Genomic DNA, 15,042 nt, shown 5'->3' on the forward strand with positions numbered 1-15,042 from the left:
CAGGAAATTACACTTTTCCTACCGTGACGGAAAATACACTACCTGGCAAGCTGCAGTTACAGCCTCTGTGGCACAGTCACAGAAGCACTGGTCAATAGAAGAGTCAAGCTGTGGAAACCGGTAGTACTGACAGCAGTAGACCAAGATTTGGTTAACGGGAGGCTCCTACAGGCAAAAGGGAGATTTCAGCTTAAAGTTTCCAAAGTGTTCCTTCTGAAAGCATGAAAGAGTGCTGCTATAAAGACAACAAAAGGAACTAATAAGCACCTCTCCAAGCCAAGCTTCCACCAGGAAATACTTGTTTCCTGATTATATCATGAAAATCAATGGCTTCAAGTATTTTGCAACTGATGTAGAAAGGAGATGAGGAGATAGACAAGCTCAATTTAGAAATGGCCTACACATGTGGGTGTGCATTTGGGAGCCTGGACAGGAATTGTCATTTCTGTAGAATGAATGAAGAGAGACAGGCACCAACTTTGCTCTGTAAGTCCTTGGGTGCTTGTTTTACACTCACTGTTTCTTAAAACTGCAGGGTGGTAGCTGGACATTTTCACATCCAATTTTTAAGCCCCCAGAACACAGTTTACAACAGCAATGGCAACTTTCATGACCGAAGCTCCAGTTTTTTCACGTGCCCATTCAGGCTCTAGAAGCTATTCTCTGTGCACAGCAGAAGACTGTCTATCTGCTCTGGACATGGCCCCCCAGCATGCAGTGCCTGCCTGTAATCCCCCCTACCTCCTGAATTCTTCTCTGGAGATCCCCAAGTAAAGTTGTCTTCCACTTCACAGTGAACTGCTCATCTGGAAAGCTGATCTTCACAAATGCATCCCAGGCCTGCAGGTGAGAAGCAAACAAACCCAAACCACTAAGTGCTTAGATTTAACATTCAAATAAGGAAATGAGAAGAACAGTGCTGAGGAGAGGCCCCATGCTCCTCAGTCTGCCATCATTTCAGATGTTTCTATCCAGAAGAAAAGGAGCACTCCCAAAGCTGCAAAAGGCAACTTTAAAGCCCAGGGTCATAATGCCCCAGCTGCTAAAGGAGACACTTGGGTGAACCATTTCCACCCTGATGCTGGGAACTGTCCCAGGAAGGGCTGGGAGCAGAGCAAGTCAGGCCATAAGGATGTGCTCTGTACTTTGCCTGCTGAAAGCCAGCAGGAAGTACAGCATGAGCAGGACAAGAACTCCAGCTAAACACCAATAAGGGGCAGCTCCTCATCCCAGAATGCCTCTTGGAACAACAGATTAAAAGGAGAAATAAAGGTTGCTCAGCAACTCCGGTTAAAGCCCTTTGCTTTTCAACCCAAGAGTGTTTAAAACAATGCAGCTTCTCAGCTTGTAGTCCTTACTGCCTGTCCCCATCTCATTCCTTACCCAGCCACAGCAGCCATAGTTCCCACCAAAGAGCCATTAGACTCAAGACTATACGGTTAAGCTATAGGAAAACACCATATTATAATAAGATGACAAACCTGAAGTTCCCAATAAAAAGAGAACATCACATACTCCGAGTGTTCTTTCACTAACTTCTCTTTTAAAGCATTTCTGAACCAGGTTCGAGTCTCTCTCAGAGCTTCAGTGAATACTTCCACCATTGGAGCTTCCTGCACAGCATCTCTTGGAACCTGCCACACATACAAAGGAAGGAGTGATTAAATAAATAAATTACTATAAGAACAGTTCAAGCAGGACAGCAACATACAAGTGATTTAAGTATTTCTAAAGGAGAAGGCCTAATTGCATCCAAAGCACAAACATGCCTAGCAGAGACCCACATCTACTTGAGTAAAAGATAGAGGGAGGCTGGAAAAACACAACGCTTACAAATAGCTTGTGCTTAAGATTACTTATTCCAGGGAGTAAAGACAACATATGTCTAAGGGTAAAAAAAGCCCAGACAAAACAAACCCCCTGAGAGGCAGCTGAGGCATGGCACCTGATTTCAGCAAGAATCAAAATCATTAAGTGATTTCACATCTATTTGAAAATACCACAATCTTGGTTCATTGACAGTATCAAGGTTTCCAAATTGAGAATGACTGTGATCTAAACCCAGCCCCTTGTACCACTGCTGTAATACTTCAACCTATCTTGCTCCGATCAAGCCCTGAATGGTTCCTTGGTACTCACTGCTGTGGGCTGAAGTCCGGCAACCTTTGAAAGTACCATGGCAGAAGTGACAGGAACGATGAACAACTTCCCCTGCTTCATGTACTTGCAGATCTTCTTGTGCAGCTTGAGGCAACAGGTCAGGCAGGACTGCCAGGAGTGAGCTTCCAGAGCCCTGAAGGACAGGAATGAAGAGGGAGAATTCCTTTTCTGCTCAGAGGAAAAGTAAAAGCCACCTCCAAGTTCAATACAGTGAGGCAACTAACACCCTCCCCAGGTGGATTTAAAACATGCTGCTCTCTGACAGAGGTAGAAACTCAGGAATCTTCTACTCACACGGAACTCAATGCACACATTCCCACTACAAGCGTACCACCACCCCCCAGGCACAGTGTAAGTGAAAAGGATGCCGCTCTCACAGGCGTGCCCTTCAGTTACCTGGCCTGTTTCTCATCCAAGGTATGCAGCAGTGTCTTTAGAAGGTTCTCTACAACCTAAGAATAGAGAGATAGGAATGTTCAGATGTGGGAGGAACTTTAGAGAGCAGTTTCTCATTAGTTATGGGGATGCTGTGAAAGAGGGAATTTCCTATTTTCCTGTGCCTTCTCCAATGCTTTTAGAAGTACATTATGAAATTGCTGAAATTATCCGCTGGCTGCCAGGGTCAACATAGAGGTGGTTATTATTTGTACAAACAACACCTGCACTTCTTCCAGTCTAGGGGTTTAAATTGATCACTACTTGCAGTGTAGAGTTCTGTCCTCACACAGACACAAGTGGTTTTGCCACAGGCAGGGAAGTCTCCCAAACCAGCAGCACTGTGCCCATCCCCCAGAGGCTGTGCAAAGGCAGTTTCGAGCAGCCATCTGAGCAGCTCAGGATTAAGATATTTGCCATGAGTGACTAAGAGCAAATCCAGAGAAGCAGATCTTTCTCTCACCAACGCCAACACTCTTTGCTACTGAGACAGTCTCTCATCTCCTCTTAGGTTTCTCCTAATAATAATTCAGAGCAGCTATTTTTGCTTTTAGCCAAGTTTAAGCTCTTTGTGCTCTGACCTGCCACTAAACACATTCCCTTCAGTGACAGCCAGTTCTACTAAAAGGCATGGTACAGCCCAGTTTCAGCCTTTATCCCTTAGCTGGGGAAAGCTACTGAAAGACAAACCTGAGAAGTGGTCCACAAATGGTCAGTGTTCTCTACTCTGTAAGAAACACCTTGAAGAATGAGTAACAAATCACTGGAGAAGTCTCCTATAAATTCAGCCAGGCTCTCCAGGGGCAGCACACAGATCCAGGATTTGACCAGAGTCTTATCTAATCTCAGCAAGTAGCTCTTTGCTTTCATTAGCTGTAGTAGGGTCCTCCTTAAGGAAAGACAAATCAGAATCTTCACATTTTCAAGGTGCAAAAGCCTAAGAGCTCATTCAGCCCCAGAGGACTCATTCTCCCTCCTGTGCTTTTTCAATTTACAGCTGAAGATCAGTAGAAGACCCCAAGACCCATGATCACAGAAGCAGTGCCAAACTAGCAAGCAGAAGCCTTTGTGTTTGAAAGGTTATATACTGCACAGCTTTGCTATACACCATCATCTCTAAGCAACTAATGCCTGTGTTCACGTACCCCAAATAGCCACCACCACCATGCCACGTTTCTTATTTTATAAAAACAAGAAAGAAAAAAAAGAGAGATTAACTGCAGCTAGCAGGACAATGAGTGTAAGTAATAATCCTGGAAGACTCACGGATCTTGCCTCTTCCTTGTTTCAGCAAATGGAATCCCTTCCAGCCCTGCCCAGGCATCTTCTTCCATCAGCAAGTCGTCATGCTGCAAAGGGGCACCAAAGAAATGCAGAAGAGGAAGAATCCACAGCCACTGGTCTACTTGCTCCTCGATGCACCTCTGGCACAAGTTTGTCAGCTGTAACTTCAAACTAAAAGAAAAATACCAAAGCAAACACAGGCAGTGAAAGAACAGCTTTTGACAGGATACAGGCATGCCACGGGGTGGGAGGGGAAGGCCACATCTCAATCTCGCTATGTACCTTCAGTAACTTCTAGTAATTATTTTAGTTCAATCTTCTCTTCATTGAAGAGTACACACGGTAAAAGTATAAGGGTCAAAGCTGTAATCCTACCTGAATCTCTTTGCACAAACTCCACTAACACAGCACTAATAAGTGCCAATACTGTATCTACAGTTCCTACATGAACTCCCAGCTCACTCGGGGACTGGGTGACACTTATGTGCAGAGCCCAGCATCCAAAGGACAATTCTCAGCTTCCTTGGTTGGGCTGAAGCACCACAAAGCCTCCAAAAGGAAATATCATACCTGCAGCAGTGCAAGTGAAGAACTACACATCTGAGTGCCAGATAAGCAGTGGGATAACAGTCTAATAAGCAGCATTGAGGAAAAAATCAGCAAAGTTCACATGTAATGGTGCACATCAGAGGAGACAAGAACCACCCAAATACTGCATTTAAATTTAAAGGAGTAAATACATGATGATCCTCCTCACTGGAGTTTGTATGAATAGCAAACAGGTAAGAAGCTAGAAATGGCTTGACAGGAAAGGATAACTTAGATTTTTATATATAAGAAAAGACAACACTTGTAACCCAATGTACTACTCTGACAACAGTGATGAGTTAAATAAGGGAAATCCCATTTGGGCAAAAGGAAAATAGTTCTCACATCCAGAAAGGTTTGTGGCTGTAAGAGGGCTCCGGGCGGGGGGGGTGTGTGTGCAATCTTCACCCCTGGAGCTCTTCAGAGCTTGCCTGGGACCTTCCCTGCACACTAGCCCTGCTTCAAGCAAGAGGCTGGAACAGAGACCTCCAAAGATACCTTCAAAAACCTGCGGGGTTTTTCTGATTCCCTGCCACTAGAGAACTGAATTTCTCATTGTTCTATCACAGGGCGCTACACTTGCAGCAAAACTAGCCCAGCTGGTTACCTTTTAAGTGCTCCAGTAACATACATACCCAGCAATCCCCAGAAAAGCCTTCCCGATACTGTGAATCTCATCCTGTATAGCTTGTTGTGGCGCATTATCCAAGCACAGGAGGCTACACAGGTTAGCCAGATCACTTTTAAATGCTGGAAGCCCAAGTATTTCGACTACTGTGAGAATGGTGAGCCCCAGAGCTACTTTACTTTTTATTACTACATCCACCTGCGATGCTTTTGCATCTTCAGGTGCAAGGAAAGGAAGAGCAATTGTCCTCATATATTTTAGCAGCAGATCATTCACCTAGGATAAAACAAAAAGGGAAGTTACAAACCAACCACAGCATTAGATCCCCAACAAGTCTTTTTTTCTGAAGCCATTTTCTTCTGCCAGCTACAGCACAGACACTCTAGCCCTGTGCTCCCTTCTGGCACCGTGGCAGTACCAGCACGTAAGCACGCGTACTACTGACCACCACCAGAACATCAGGCATGGGACTGCAGCACCTGTGAAAGGGCTTGGTACCCTTCTTTGTGCTACCAGCTCCCACCACTCAGCTACTGCTGCACCTTCCCATGCCCAGCAGAGCTGGGGAGCATCAAGGGACTGGGGCAGACCTTGGGAGGGTAACCAGTGAGCTGAGCAGTTGGTCACCCCACGCTGCCTTAGGTCACTGTCCCGTGACTGCACCTTCCCAGCAGACTCAGGCTTCACTGGAAGTCAGTAAAGGGAGAAAGATTTCTGTCCTTATCCACAGCCCTCAAAAGCTACTCTGAAAGCACACCCAGGGGGCCCGTAGTACTGTGGTGCTTGGTGACACCAAAATCACCCTTCCACAAACCAGCAGTGACACGGAACACTGGTTGCCTCTGCTGAGCCAGGCAGTTATGCCATCTTGTGGCCTCTCCCTTGTCACCAGGAGGAGAGAGGCTCTTAAGAGCTAGGAATGAGCAGCCCTGACACAGGTCTGAAGTCCTTAAAAAAACAACATGGCATTTCTGCCATAGTTCATAATTGTGCTGCCTAGAACTGGGCCAGGAGGAGCCTGTCTCAAGAAAAGGCGGGTCTGGAGACAACAACAAGTGCAGGTAAGTTAGTGACAGCAAAACTGCAGGGCCAGGCTTAGGAAATCAATATCCAGACAGAAAACCCACTCAAGAAGTCACCACATCACAGCTTTGCTGCTGACCAACACGGGATCTTCAGAACCTCACCTAATTGCAAAGGTGTGACTGAGGTTCACAGCAGTCACCCCAAAAAGATCCCCACCCGTTCTGTCACGCCTGAACCTTCTGACAGGAAAAGCAAAACTAACCCAGCAAAGTCAACAGCAAAAGTGAAGTCCTGTGGTTAGAAACCAAACGCCTGTTTTCCGGTACCTGCTGAAAGAAAAGATTACCTGCTCTGGGCCAAAGTTTAGCTCCATCCATGGCATTTCCTCACCATCAAATACCCATGGTTCACGTGTAACGACATAAAACTGTCTCAGCTGGAAGATAAAGCTTCTCAGGTTGCTGGAACTCCAGGTTCCAAGAATGCTGAAAATACTTTCTAACATAATATTTGCAGCTATTTTCTTTCCTTCCACCACATCCTTATATCCATTGCGAGAAACCATATGCCAGAGGTTTTTCACTACAGACAGCTTTGCACACACAATATCATCATACTGATGCCATTCTGGAATAAGCAACACAAAGAAAACAGGGAAGCAATCATTTGAGGAGCACACACACATTTGCACATGCCTCACTCTCAGCTGTCCACAGAGATACCGCCACTGACCCATTAAGCCTCCACCTTCAGCCAGTGCTCTCATAATAATGCTAGCCCATATAGGTTAGAGACCTTCCCACCACAAAACACCCCATGGATCACCCCGAGCTGCAGATGCAGGCAAGGCAGCTCACCTCCATCGTTGAGCAAGTTGCTTCTTATCAGTAAGTGGCGATTCACATGATGATTTCCTACTGAGTGCTTGTAAATAAACTCATACTCCCCTTCTCCACAGCCAACCCAGTACTTGTAAGGAATTGATTTATTCAGATTTTCTTTGGCAAGAGTTACAGTGCCTTCAATGAGGTATCCATGCACTCCTAGATTCCTGTGAAACACAAAACACAGCAAAGGACATGTCAGCTGTCGTATGTAACTTCCTTTTCCATGCTTCTCTCCATTTCTCATAGGAATGGTCATTATTCTTCCATGATGCAAGTTTTAAAATAGTTCACTATGAAAACTCTTTGTGGCAAACCCCACCTATGCACACATAGCTATTGTCTTTTGTATTAAATGAGGTACCACATTGCATCCTGTTCTCCAGAGCCAAAACTCTCCTGCGCCTCTGTGTGACTCAAGAGGGTACTTACTTGGTGCAGTTCAGCTCACAAATGTTGTCACTCCAGTCTGCATAAGGAGAAATGCCTTCAGCCCTGATGAATACTTTATGGGTGTCAGGGTTTAGTTTGAAGTCTCTGGATAATATTGCATGGAAATACACTATGACACCATCACTTCTGCTCACAGAACTGAAAAAACAAATTAGAAGGAAAACAGAAAGAATTTTAACATTTACTTTTCTTTCAAATTGCACAAATCATTATAATAAGTAAGATTTGAGCCACAGCTTAACGGATGCAGGACCCAGCAGCTTTGTCAGCAATTCACTCCAACTGATGCTGTGGCAGGCCTAGCATAAAGCCTAGTGCAAAAAGGAAGAAATGAGTCCCATGAAATGCTCTGGCCATGTGCATCTGGGTCCCTGCATTGGTAAGCCAACAGAAATACCTGACCCAGCAGAATTACCTGTAATGACTACACCCTATTCCCTCTTTCAGCTCATACACATTAAGCAAAACAGGTTCTACTCATGAAAACAGTTACTCACCCCATTAATCCACAGAGTTACAGGTGTGAAGCACACGCTGCTTGTGAGAGTAAGAAATCAGAGGGCAATCTTGGTTTTAGTCATCAGATACTCAAAAAGCTTCAAGTACCAAGTGGATCACAAGACCCAGTACGACCTACACCACAGCTCCCGATGAAACATCAGGTCCCTTTTGCATGAGCAGTAATTCACCTCAGGTTTAAGGCAATTCTAATTCCACGTATCCAAGAGACATGCAGACCTAACCATAGTACTTCAGTCCCCTGCCTCAGCCTGGAGAGTTCTGTTCCTCCTCTCACCAAACCCTCCAAGTGAAGCACACTGGGGAACAGTAGGGCTGTTCTCACCTTTCTTTAATCTTATCTGCTGGCTGCTGGCTCCTTTGGCGCAGCTTCTCCTTCTGATTCTCAGCTACAGCCGAAGCATTGCCCTTTCCGGGAACCGCAGGTCCTTTGGCCTGACTTGCTGTCTTGGTCACTGCATGCGTTTTCTCACTTGTGGTCTTCTTTTTCTCCTTTGCCTCTTCACTCTGCGATAGGAAGACAAACAACACACATTTAGAAAAAGAAACCTTGCGCAGCTCAAGCAAATACTGCCCAGAGCATTCACTCACACCCTTACCCTGGGAGCAGGAGGGCTCACTTTCTGCCTGCTCTCTGCTTTATCCTTCCCAGCCTGAGAGCTGCGAGGCGGAGTCTTTGGGTCTTGACTCTGATGTCCAGCACAAGCAGTTGCAGACTTGCTTTTAGGAGCTCCCATTCCAGGAGATGGCCCAGAGGAAGCGCTCACTCTCGCTCCTGTTGAGGTCAGGTTCTTGCTGTTACCTGAGGGCTGGGAATCCGGTCTCGTGCCTGGAAGCTGACCAGCAGCAGGGGCACAACTGCCCCCTCCCACATCACCCCTGACTGCTTCTCCATGCCCTGTGGTGCTTCCACCCTCCACCTTCTCCTCTGGGGTCGCAGGGCTTGGAGATGGGGCAGCCACACTGTCCGTGCTGCTCTGCTTCACTGGGCTCATCACATCCACGCTCCGGTGACTGCCTTCTGCAACTGCTTCCAGGCTTCCAGCTTCCCTTCCCAAGTGACACGAGGCCCCCTCGCTTCCACGTGGGCTTCCACTGTCTCCAGCACGAACAGCACCACTCGCTTTGGCTACTTCACCGCCTGCGCTTTGGATTTCTTGTGGAATCACACAGGTATTCAGCAGTCCTGGGCTTTCCGCTGGTGCCGTGCTTAGAGAAGGCAGAGAGTCCTGCTTCTCAGAGCTGGATGGGCCCTTCTTCGATTTATTCCTCTTCTTTTTCTATAGCAAACAGAAAACAAGGAACACCACAATGTCTGTCTATTCATGGCCAAAGAGAAACTCTCTGGTGGTGCTGGCTGGAGAGGAGGAAGTGACATCTTCCTGCTACACTGGGGTAATGAAGAACAACCAGGAACAGAACGGACAAGACCAGCCTCTGCCTTCTATAGCAGCTGGAAATGCAAGTAACTCTTGAGCATTCTCCACTTCTACTACTAAGACCTCCTCAGCAGGAACACAAAGCAGCACCAAGCATGATGCTCACTAACCAGACCAGTTACCAAGCCCACTGTCTCCTGCCTCCCCAGCACAGCGCAGGTGACTGTGCTGCTCAGGGCAGCTGCCCTGCTCTGCACATCCACTGCCTGCATCCTCCACACTGAACCAGGCACAAACATCTCCAGCTTGCCTGGGAACACAGGCAGCAGCAGCCAGTGTAGGCCAGCGGGGTTCAGGTGATGCAGCCCAGCCTCACTGCTTGATCCAAGAGAGCAACAAGTGACCAGCAACCCCTGCTCCACAGCACCAAAGAGCCTCACCTTCTTCTGTGACTTCTCCAAAGTATCACCAGCCATGGCCTCAGGTGCAGTCTTTGAGCTATCACTCGGAGCTGTTGCACCCTCCAGCAGTGATGCTCCCTCTTCATCCTCCTCCTCCTGTGTTTCAGCAGAGGAAGGAGGCCCATGCATGGCACATTCAGTTGTGGTCATTGAGGTATTGATGGCAGCAGCCTCAGCTCCTTTGGTCTCACTCACCTTCTCCATTACTTCATGCATTTTCTCACTTGGGGCCTTCTTTTTCTCCTTTGTCTCCTCATTCTGCAAAAAGAAGACAGACAATACTCAATTAAATAGGAAACCATGGATGTACACCACCACAAATAGCCAACATTCCTTCAGATGGGGGTGATAGTAGACATCTCAGTGCTGCAGCTAGCTTCACACTCCTGGCAATACTCATCCCTCATGGAGGAAGGCTACAAGAGAGGGAAACAGTGTCCGATCGCAAGAGGAATCCAACGCAGCCACACTGGCAAGTAGTCTGGTCACTAAGGCACAGGACCCCAGGGAAGGGACATAAAGGAAATGAAAGATGACCAACAGCAATGTGCAGCTCAACAGCCAATCCATGAGTGAGCACAGACACCCACGAAGCATGAAGACCTCATCAGAGAGAGTGACTGAGCTCCCCAGAGAGCACACCTGGAGGAGGCGGCAGAAGGGACCACTTCACATCTCCTGGGGGCAACTGAGAAAATTCCAGGATTGCTCAGCTAGAACTGACAGAGGAGAGCAAAGCTCCGAAAAGGAACACTTTGGCATGTTCTCTTGCTCCCCACACCTCAGACTTGTGGCCGTCAGTTTTACTGACAGCAGAAACAACTCGGAGTTATAAAGAGAAACCTTGCGCAGCTCAAGCAAATACTGCCCAGAGCATTCACTCACACCCTTACCCTGGGAGCAGGAGGGCTCACTTTCTGCCTGCTCTCTGCTTTATCCTTCCCAGCCTGAGAGCTGCGAGGCGGAGTCTTTGGGTCTTGACTCTGATGTCCAGCACAAGCAGTTGCAGACTTGCTTTTAGGAGCTCCCATTCCAGGAGATGGCCCAGAGGAAGCGCTCACTCTCGCTCCTGTTGAGGTCAGGTTCTTGCTGTTACCTGAGGGCTGGGAATCCGGTCTCGTGCCTGGAAGCTGACCAGCAGCAGGGGCACAACTGCCCCCTCCCACATCACCCCTGACTGCTTCTCCATGCCCTGTGGTGCTTCCACCCTCCACCTTCTCCTCTGGGGTCGCAGGGCTTGGAGATGGGGCAGCCACACTGTCCGTGCTGCTCTGCTTCACTGGGCTCATCACATCCACGCTCCGGTGACTGCCTTCTGCAACTGCTTCCAGGCTTCCAGCTTCCCTTCCCAAGTGACACGAGGCCCCCTCGCTTCCACGTGGGCTTCCACTGTCTCCAGCACGAACAGCACCACTCGCTTTGGCTACTTCACCGCCTGCGCTTTGGATTTCTTGTGGAATCACACAGGTATTCAGCAGTCCTGGGCTTTCCGCTGGTGCCGTGCTTAGAGAAGGCAGAGAGTCCTGCTTCTCAGAGCTGGATGGGCCCTTCTTCGATTTATTCCTCTTCTTTTTCTATAGCAAACAGAAAACAAGGAACACCACAATGTCTGTCTATTCATGGCCAAAGAGAAACTCTCTGGTGGTGCTGGCTGGAGAGGAGGAAGTGACATCTTCCTGCTACACTGGGGTAATGAAGAACAACCAGGAACAGAACGGACAAGACCAGCCTCTGCCTTCTATAGCAGCTGGAAATGCAAGTAACTCTTGAGCATTCTCCACTTCTACTACTAAGACCTCCTCAGCAGGAACACAAAGCAGCACCAAGCATGATGCTCACTAACCAGACCAGTTACCAAGCCCACTGTCTCCTGCCTCCCCAGCACAGCGCAGGTGACTGTGCTGCTCAGGGCAGCTGCCCTGCTCTGCACATCCACTGCCTGCATCCTCCACATTGAACCAGGCACAAACATCTCCAGCTTGCCTGGGAACACAGGCAGCAGCAGCCAGTGTAGGCCAGCGGGGTTCAGGTGATGCAGCCCAGCCTCACTGCTTGATCCAAGAGAGCAACAAGTGACCAGCAACCCCTGCTCCACAGCACCAAAGAGCCTCACCTTCTTCTGTGACTTCTCCAAAGTATCACCAGCCATGGCCTCAGGTGCAGTCTTTGAGCTATCACTCGGAGCTGTTGCACCCTCCAGCAGTGATGCTCCCTCTTCATCCTCCTCCTCCTCCTGTGTTTCAGCAGAGGAAGGAGGCCCACGCATGGCACATTCAGTTGTGGTCATTGAGGTATTAATGAGAGCTCTTGTGTTCTGCGCCAGCAATCTTCCCTCAGCGTCACTTGGCTCCATAGTAGAAGTCCCACCAGCACCTTTTCCTTTCACCTCTGCTCCTGTATCAGGGACTAGAGCGAGCTTCACCACTCTTCTTTCTGTAGTGGAGGCAAGGTATATTGTTAAAGCTGTGGTGGTGAGCAAGCAGGGTCTGCTGCTGAGCAGTGTACCAAATGGTTGTGGATTACTCTGGCAGGCAGCTGAACACCACACAGCCCACCACACAGTGGGACCCTTGAATGGTTTAGATTTGAAGGGACCTTAAAGCTCATCCAGTTCCAAGCCCCTGTCACAGGTAGGGACACCTTCCACAAGAGCAGGTTGCTCCCAGCCCCTGCATGGCCCTACCCAGCCCATTCCCCCAGTTTTACTGATCAGTGTGAGGCTAGATGAGCTGGAACATCCCTCTGGGATCAGCTGTCCCAGCCATGTCCCTGCCAGCTCCCTGTGCCCCCCCCAGCAGCTGCCTCATTGCAGGGCAGTGAGAAGTTGAAATGTCCTTAGCTTAGGGTAAACTCTGCTCAGAACAGCTACAAAATCCATGTGTTATCAGCGCTGCTCTCATCCTGAATCCAAAACAGCCCTGGGAAGGAAATTAACTCTATCCCAGATAAAACCAGGACATGGATTAGCAGGAGTTGTTTTGTTGTTCAGCAGCTACTGCTAGGAATGATACCATCCTCCCTAGCACAGCCTCCTTCCCTCTCCAAGGCCCCTGCAGGCAGCAGCAGAGTAATTAAAGTAAGAAACCACCGTACTGAGGTGCTGATCCATCTTCACGCTACCTCCAGCTGACATGCTGCCTGGCAGCACAGGTTCTGGATGTTTTCCTATAGCATTTAAAAGCTGGAGGAACCGTGTTTGTTACCTTGCCATTCTGGATTAGCAGAGGGATTTGCTAAGAACTGATCTTGTCGAGAAGCTGACTCTGGTTTAGGGCATTCTTTTAGGACCCTAACTCTTCCTATCAACAACCCAAACGCAGCTCTGGTGGCCCAGGTCATTCTCTCTTTTAGCAAATCAAAGGATTAGGAAGTATCTCTTGCAGCATAACCGTGTTAAATGTGTACTTGATTCTGTTACTGTTCATAGAGAGAATTATGTGTTGTCAAACTGAAACGCAGTGAATTCTAACCCTAACAATAAGCTGAAGATGGGAAATTTGGGTTCAAGAGAGACCACAATGGACTTTTTAATACATCATCCCACAAAAACGGCCCCTGTTCTGGCAGCGCAGGAACCAGCTCAACACCGGCCACCCGAGCATGCAGAACGTGTGCGGGAGGAGCCAGCGGCTTCTCTGCTCCCCACCACAACGAGGAAAACTCCATCTCTGGCCAGAACACGAGGGAAGCTTGAGATGAGCAGCGCATAGAGCGCAGGGGTAACACGGCAACCGGGGACACCCGCAGCCGCTGGTCCCTGTGGAGCCGCAGGGCTGGAGCCCCCCCCAGCTCACCCCATAGCGCCTCCTCCTACCTGCATCCTCCTGCTCCCCAGTGCCGGGCGCCAGCCGGGCCCCGCACTGGCTGCAAGAACCGGGAGAACCGTCCCCAGACACAAAGCGGCCCCCGCAGCACTGCATGTTCCCCGGGCACCAACTACAGTGAGCCCCTGGCAGCCAAGGGGGAGAGAGGAGGACGGGGCAAAGAGAACAATGGACCCATTAGCGTGAGGTGATGAAAGCTCTGGGGGTCCCCAGGGAGCTGCCTCTCGCCCGGAGCCCCCTTCCCCTGGGCCGGATTCCTGCCTGGGCAGTGCCGGGCGGAGCCCTCAGGCCGCAACCCTCACCTGACCCGCCCGGGGCGGAGGCGGGGCTGACCCCCAGGCGGAGCCCATATGCAAATGAGGCGCCGCTCTCCCCTGCGGATAGGCAGTAGCTCCCGCCACTTCTGTGTACATATGCAAATGAATAGGCAGACGGGCCAATGGCGTGGCGAAGGGCGGAACGCAAATGAGGCCCGTTAGGTGAGGGCAGGGGGCGGAGCTGCGGCTGCAGCCCCAGCCTGTGAGGGGGGCATCAGGGTCCCGGCCGGTAACGGCGGTCCCGGGGCACCGGCGGAAGGGGTGGAAACGGACGCACCGGAGAGTGGGGACTCACCAGGGATCGGGGCTCGCCGGGGATCGGGGCGCACCTGGCAGGTCCCGGGGCTGCCGGCGCTCACCAGGAGGCTGCAGCGGGGCGCAGTAGAGGAGCCCCTTCCCCTTGGCCCCGCGCCTCCCGCAGAGGCTCCCCCCCGCAAGCCCGATGCCGGTGCTCCGGCCCTCCCGCAGCACTGCCCCGCCGCAGCCCTCCACACCCGGCAGCATAACTCACCCGCGGGCAGGGCCCGGCTCCCGCAGCGGCCTCTCCGCCACTGCGACCGGTAAAGTTTCGTTTTCCCGCAGAGCCCGAAGTTTCGGTCTGGGGACGTCACCACCGCCGCCCGGCCCCGGCCCGGCCCCCCCCGGGCGGCTCCCGCTGGGGTCCCGCCCCACCGTGGCTGCTGGGGCCGGGAGGGGTTCCCCGTGCCCCCCGCCATGATCCGAGGGGCCGGTGGAGCCCGTTCTCCCCCCGCCGAGCCGGGGGTCAGCAGCTCCCGGCCCCGCTCCGGGCTGGTGGCCCCGGGACTCGCCACCCCGTCCCTCCGGCTGTCGTCGGTCGGTTCTCGTCGCCGTCTGGAATAGCGGCAGCAACCGGCCCCGAGCAGGCTCCCCGGGCCGCAGGAGGGGGTCCGTGGGGTGCTTCACACCAGTGCGAGGGCAAGTGCATGGAGGGAAATGCATCCCACTGGATCCACCAGCCCGAAGTGGGGACGCGGCTGCCACCCCATCTCCGGCTCCAGCTGGGACTGAGCCGATGATAGGTCCCAGCAGCCCTCACACACGCACTTGCACACACGGTTTGAGC

General features: G+C 50.6%; 1 protein-coding gene across 1 annotated transcript in view; it reads right to left on the reverse strand.

The window, feature by feature from the left end:
• Positions 1-14,674, reverse strand: part of RNF213 (ring finger protein 213) — a gene marked incomplete at its 5' end in the record, with an annotated part of 50,013 nt that extends 35,339 nt beyond the window's left edge. The window contains 20 exon segments of the mRNA XM_080629638.1: positions 43-165; positions 742-840; positions 1,482-1,634; positions 2,140-2,293; positions 2,557-2,603; positions 3,283-3,484; positions 3,862-4,050; positions 5,103-5,371; positions 6,468-6,748; positions 6,979-7,172; positions 7,438-7,596; positions 8,303-8,484; positions 8,577-9,257; positions 9,797-10,075; positions 10,711-11,391; positions 11,673-11,800; positions 13,632-13,766; positions 13,944-14,158; positions 14,254-14,428; positions 14,470-14,674. Coding sequence (XP_080485764.1) covers positions 43-165; positions 742-840; positions 1,482-1,634; positions 2,140-2,293; positions 2,557-2,603; positions 3,283-3,484; positions 3,862-4,050; positions 5,103-5,371; positions 6,468-6,748; positions 6,979-7,172; positions 7,438-7,596; positions 8,303-8,484; positions 8,577-9,257; positions 9,797-10,075; positions 10,711-11,391; positions 11,673-11,800; positions 13,632-13,766; positions 13,944-14,158; positions 14,254-14,428; positions 14,470-14,674 — 4,551 coding nt within the window.
• Positions 14,675-15,042: the final 368 nt, after the last annotated feature.

The sequence above is a fragment of the Psittacula echo genome (assembly GCF_963264785.1).
Source record: "Psittacula echo genome assembly, chromosome: 14".
NCBI lineage: Eukaryota > Metazoa > Chordata > Aves > Psittaciformes > Psittacidae > Psittacula > Psittacula echo.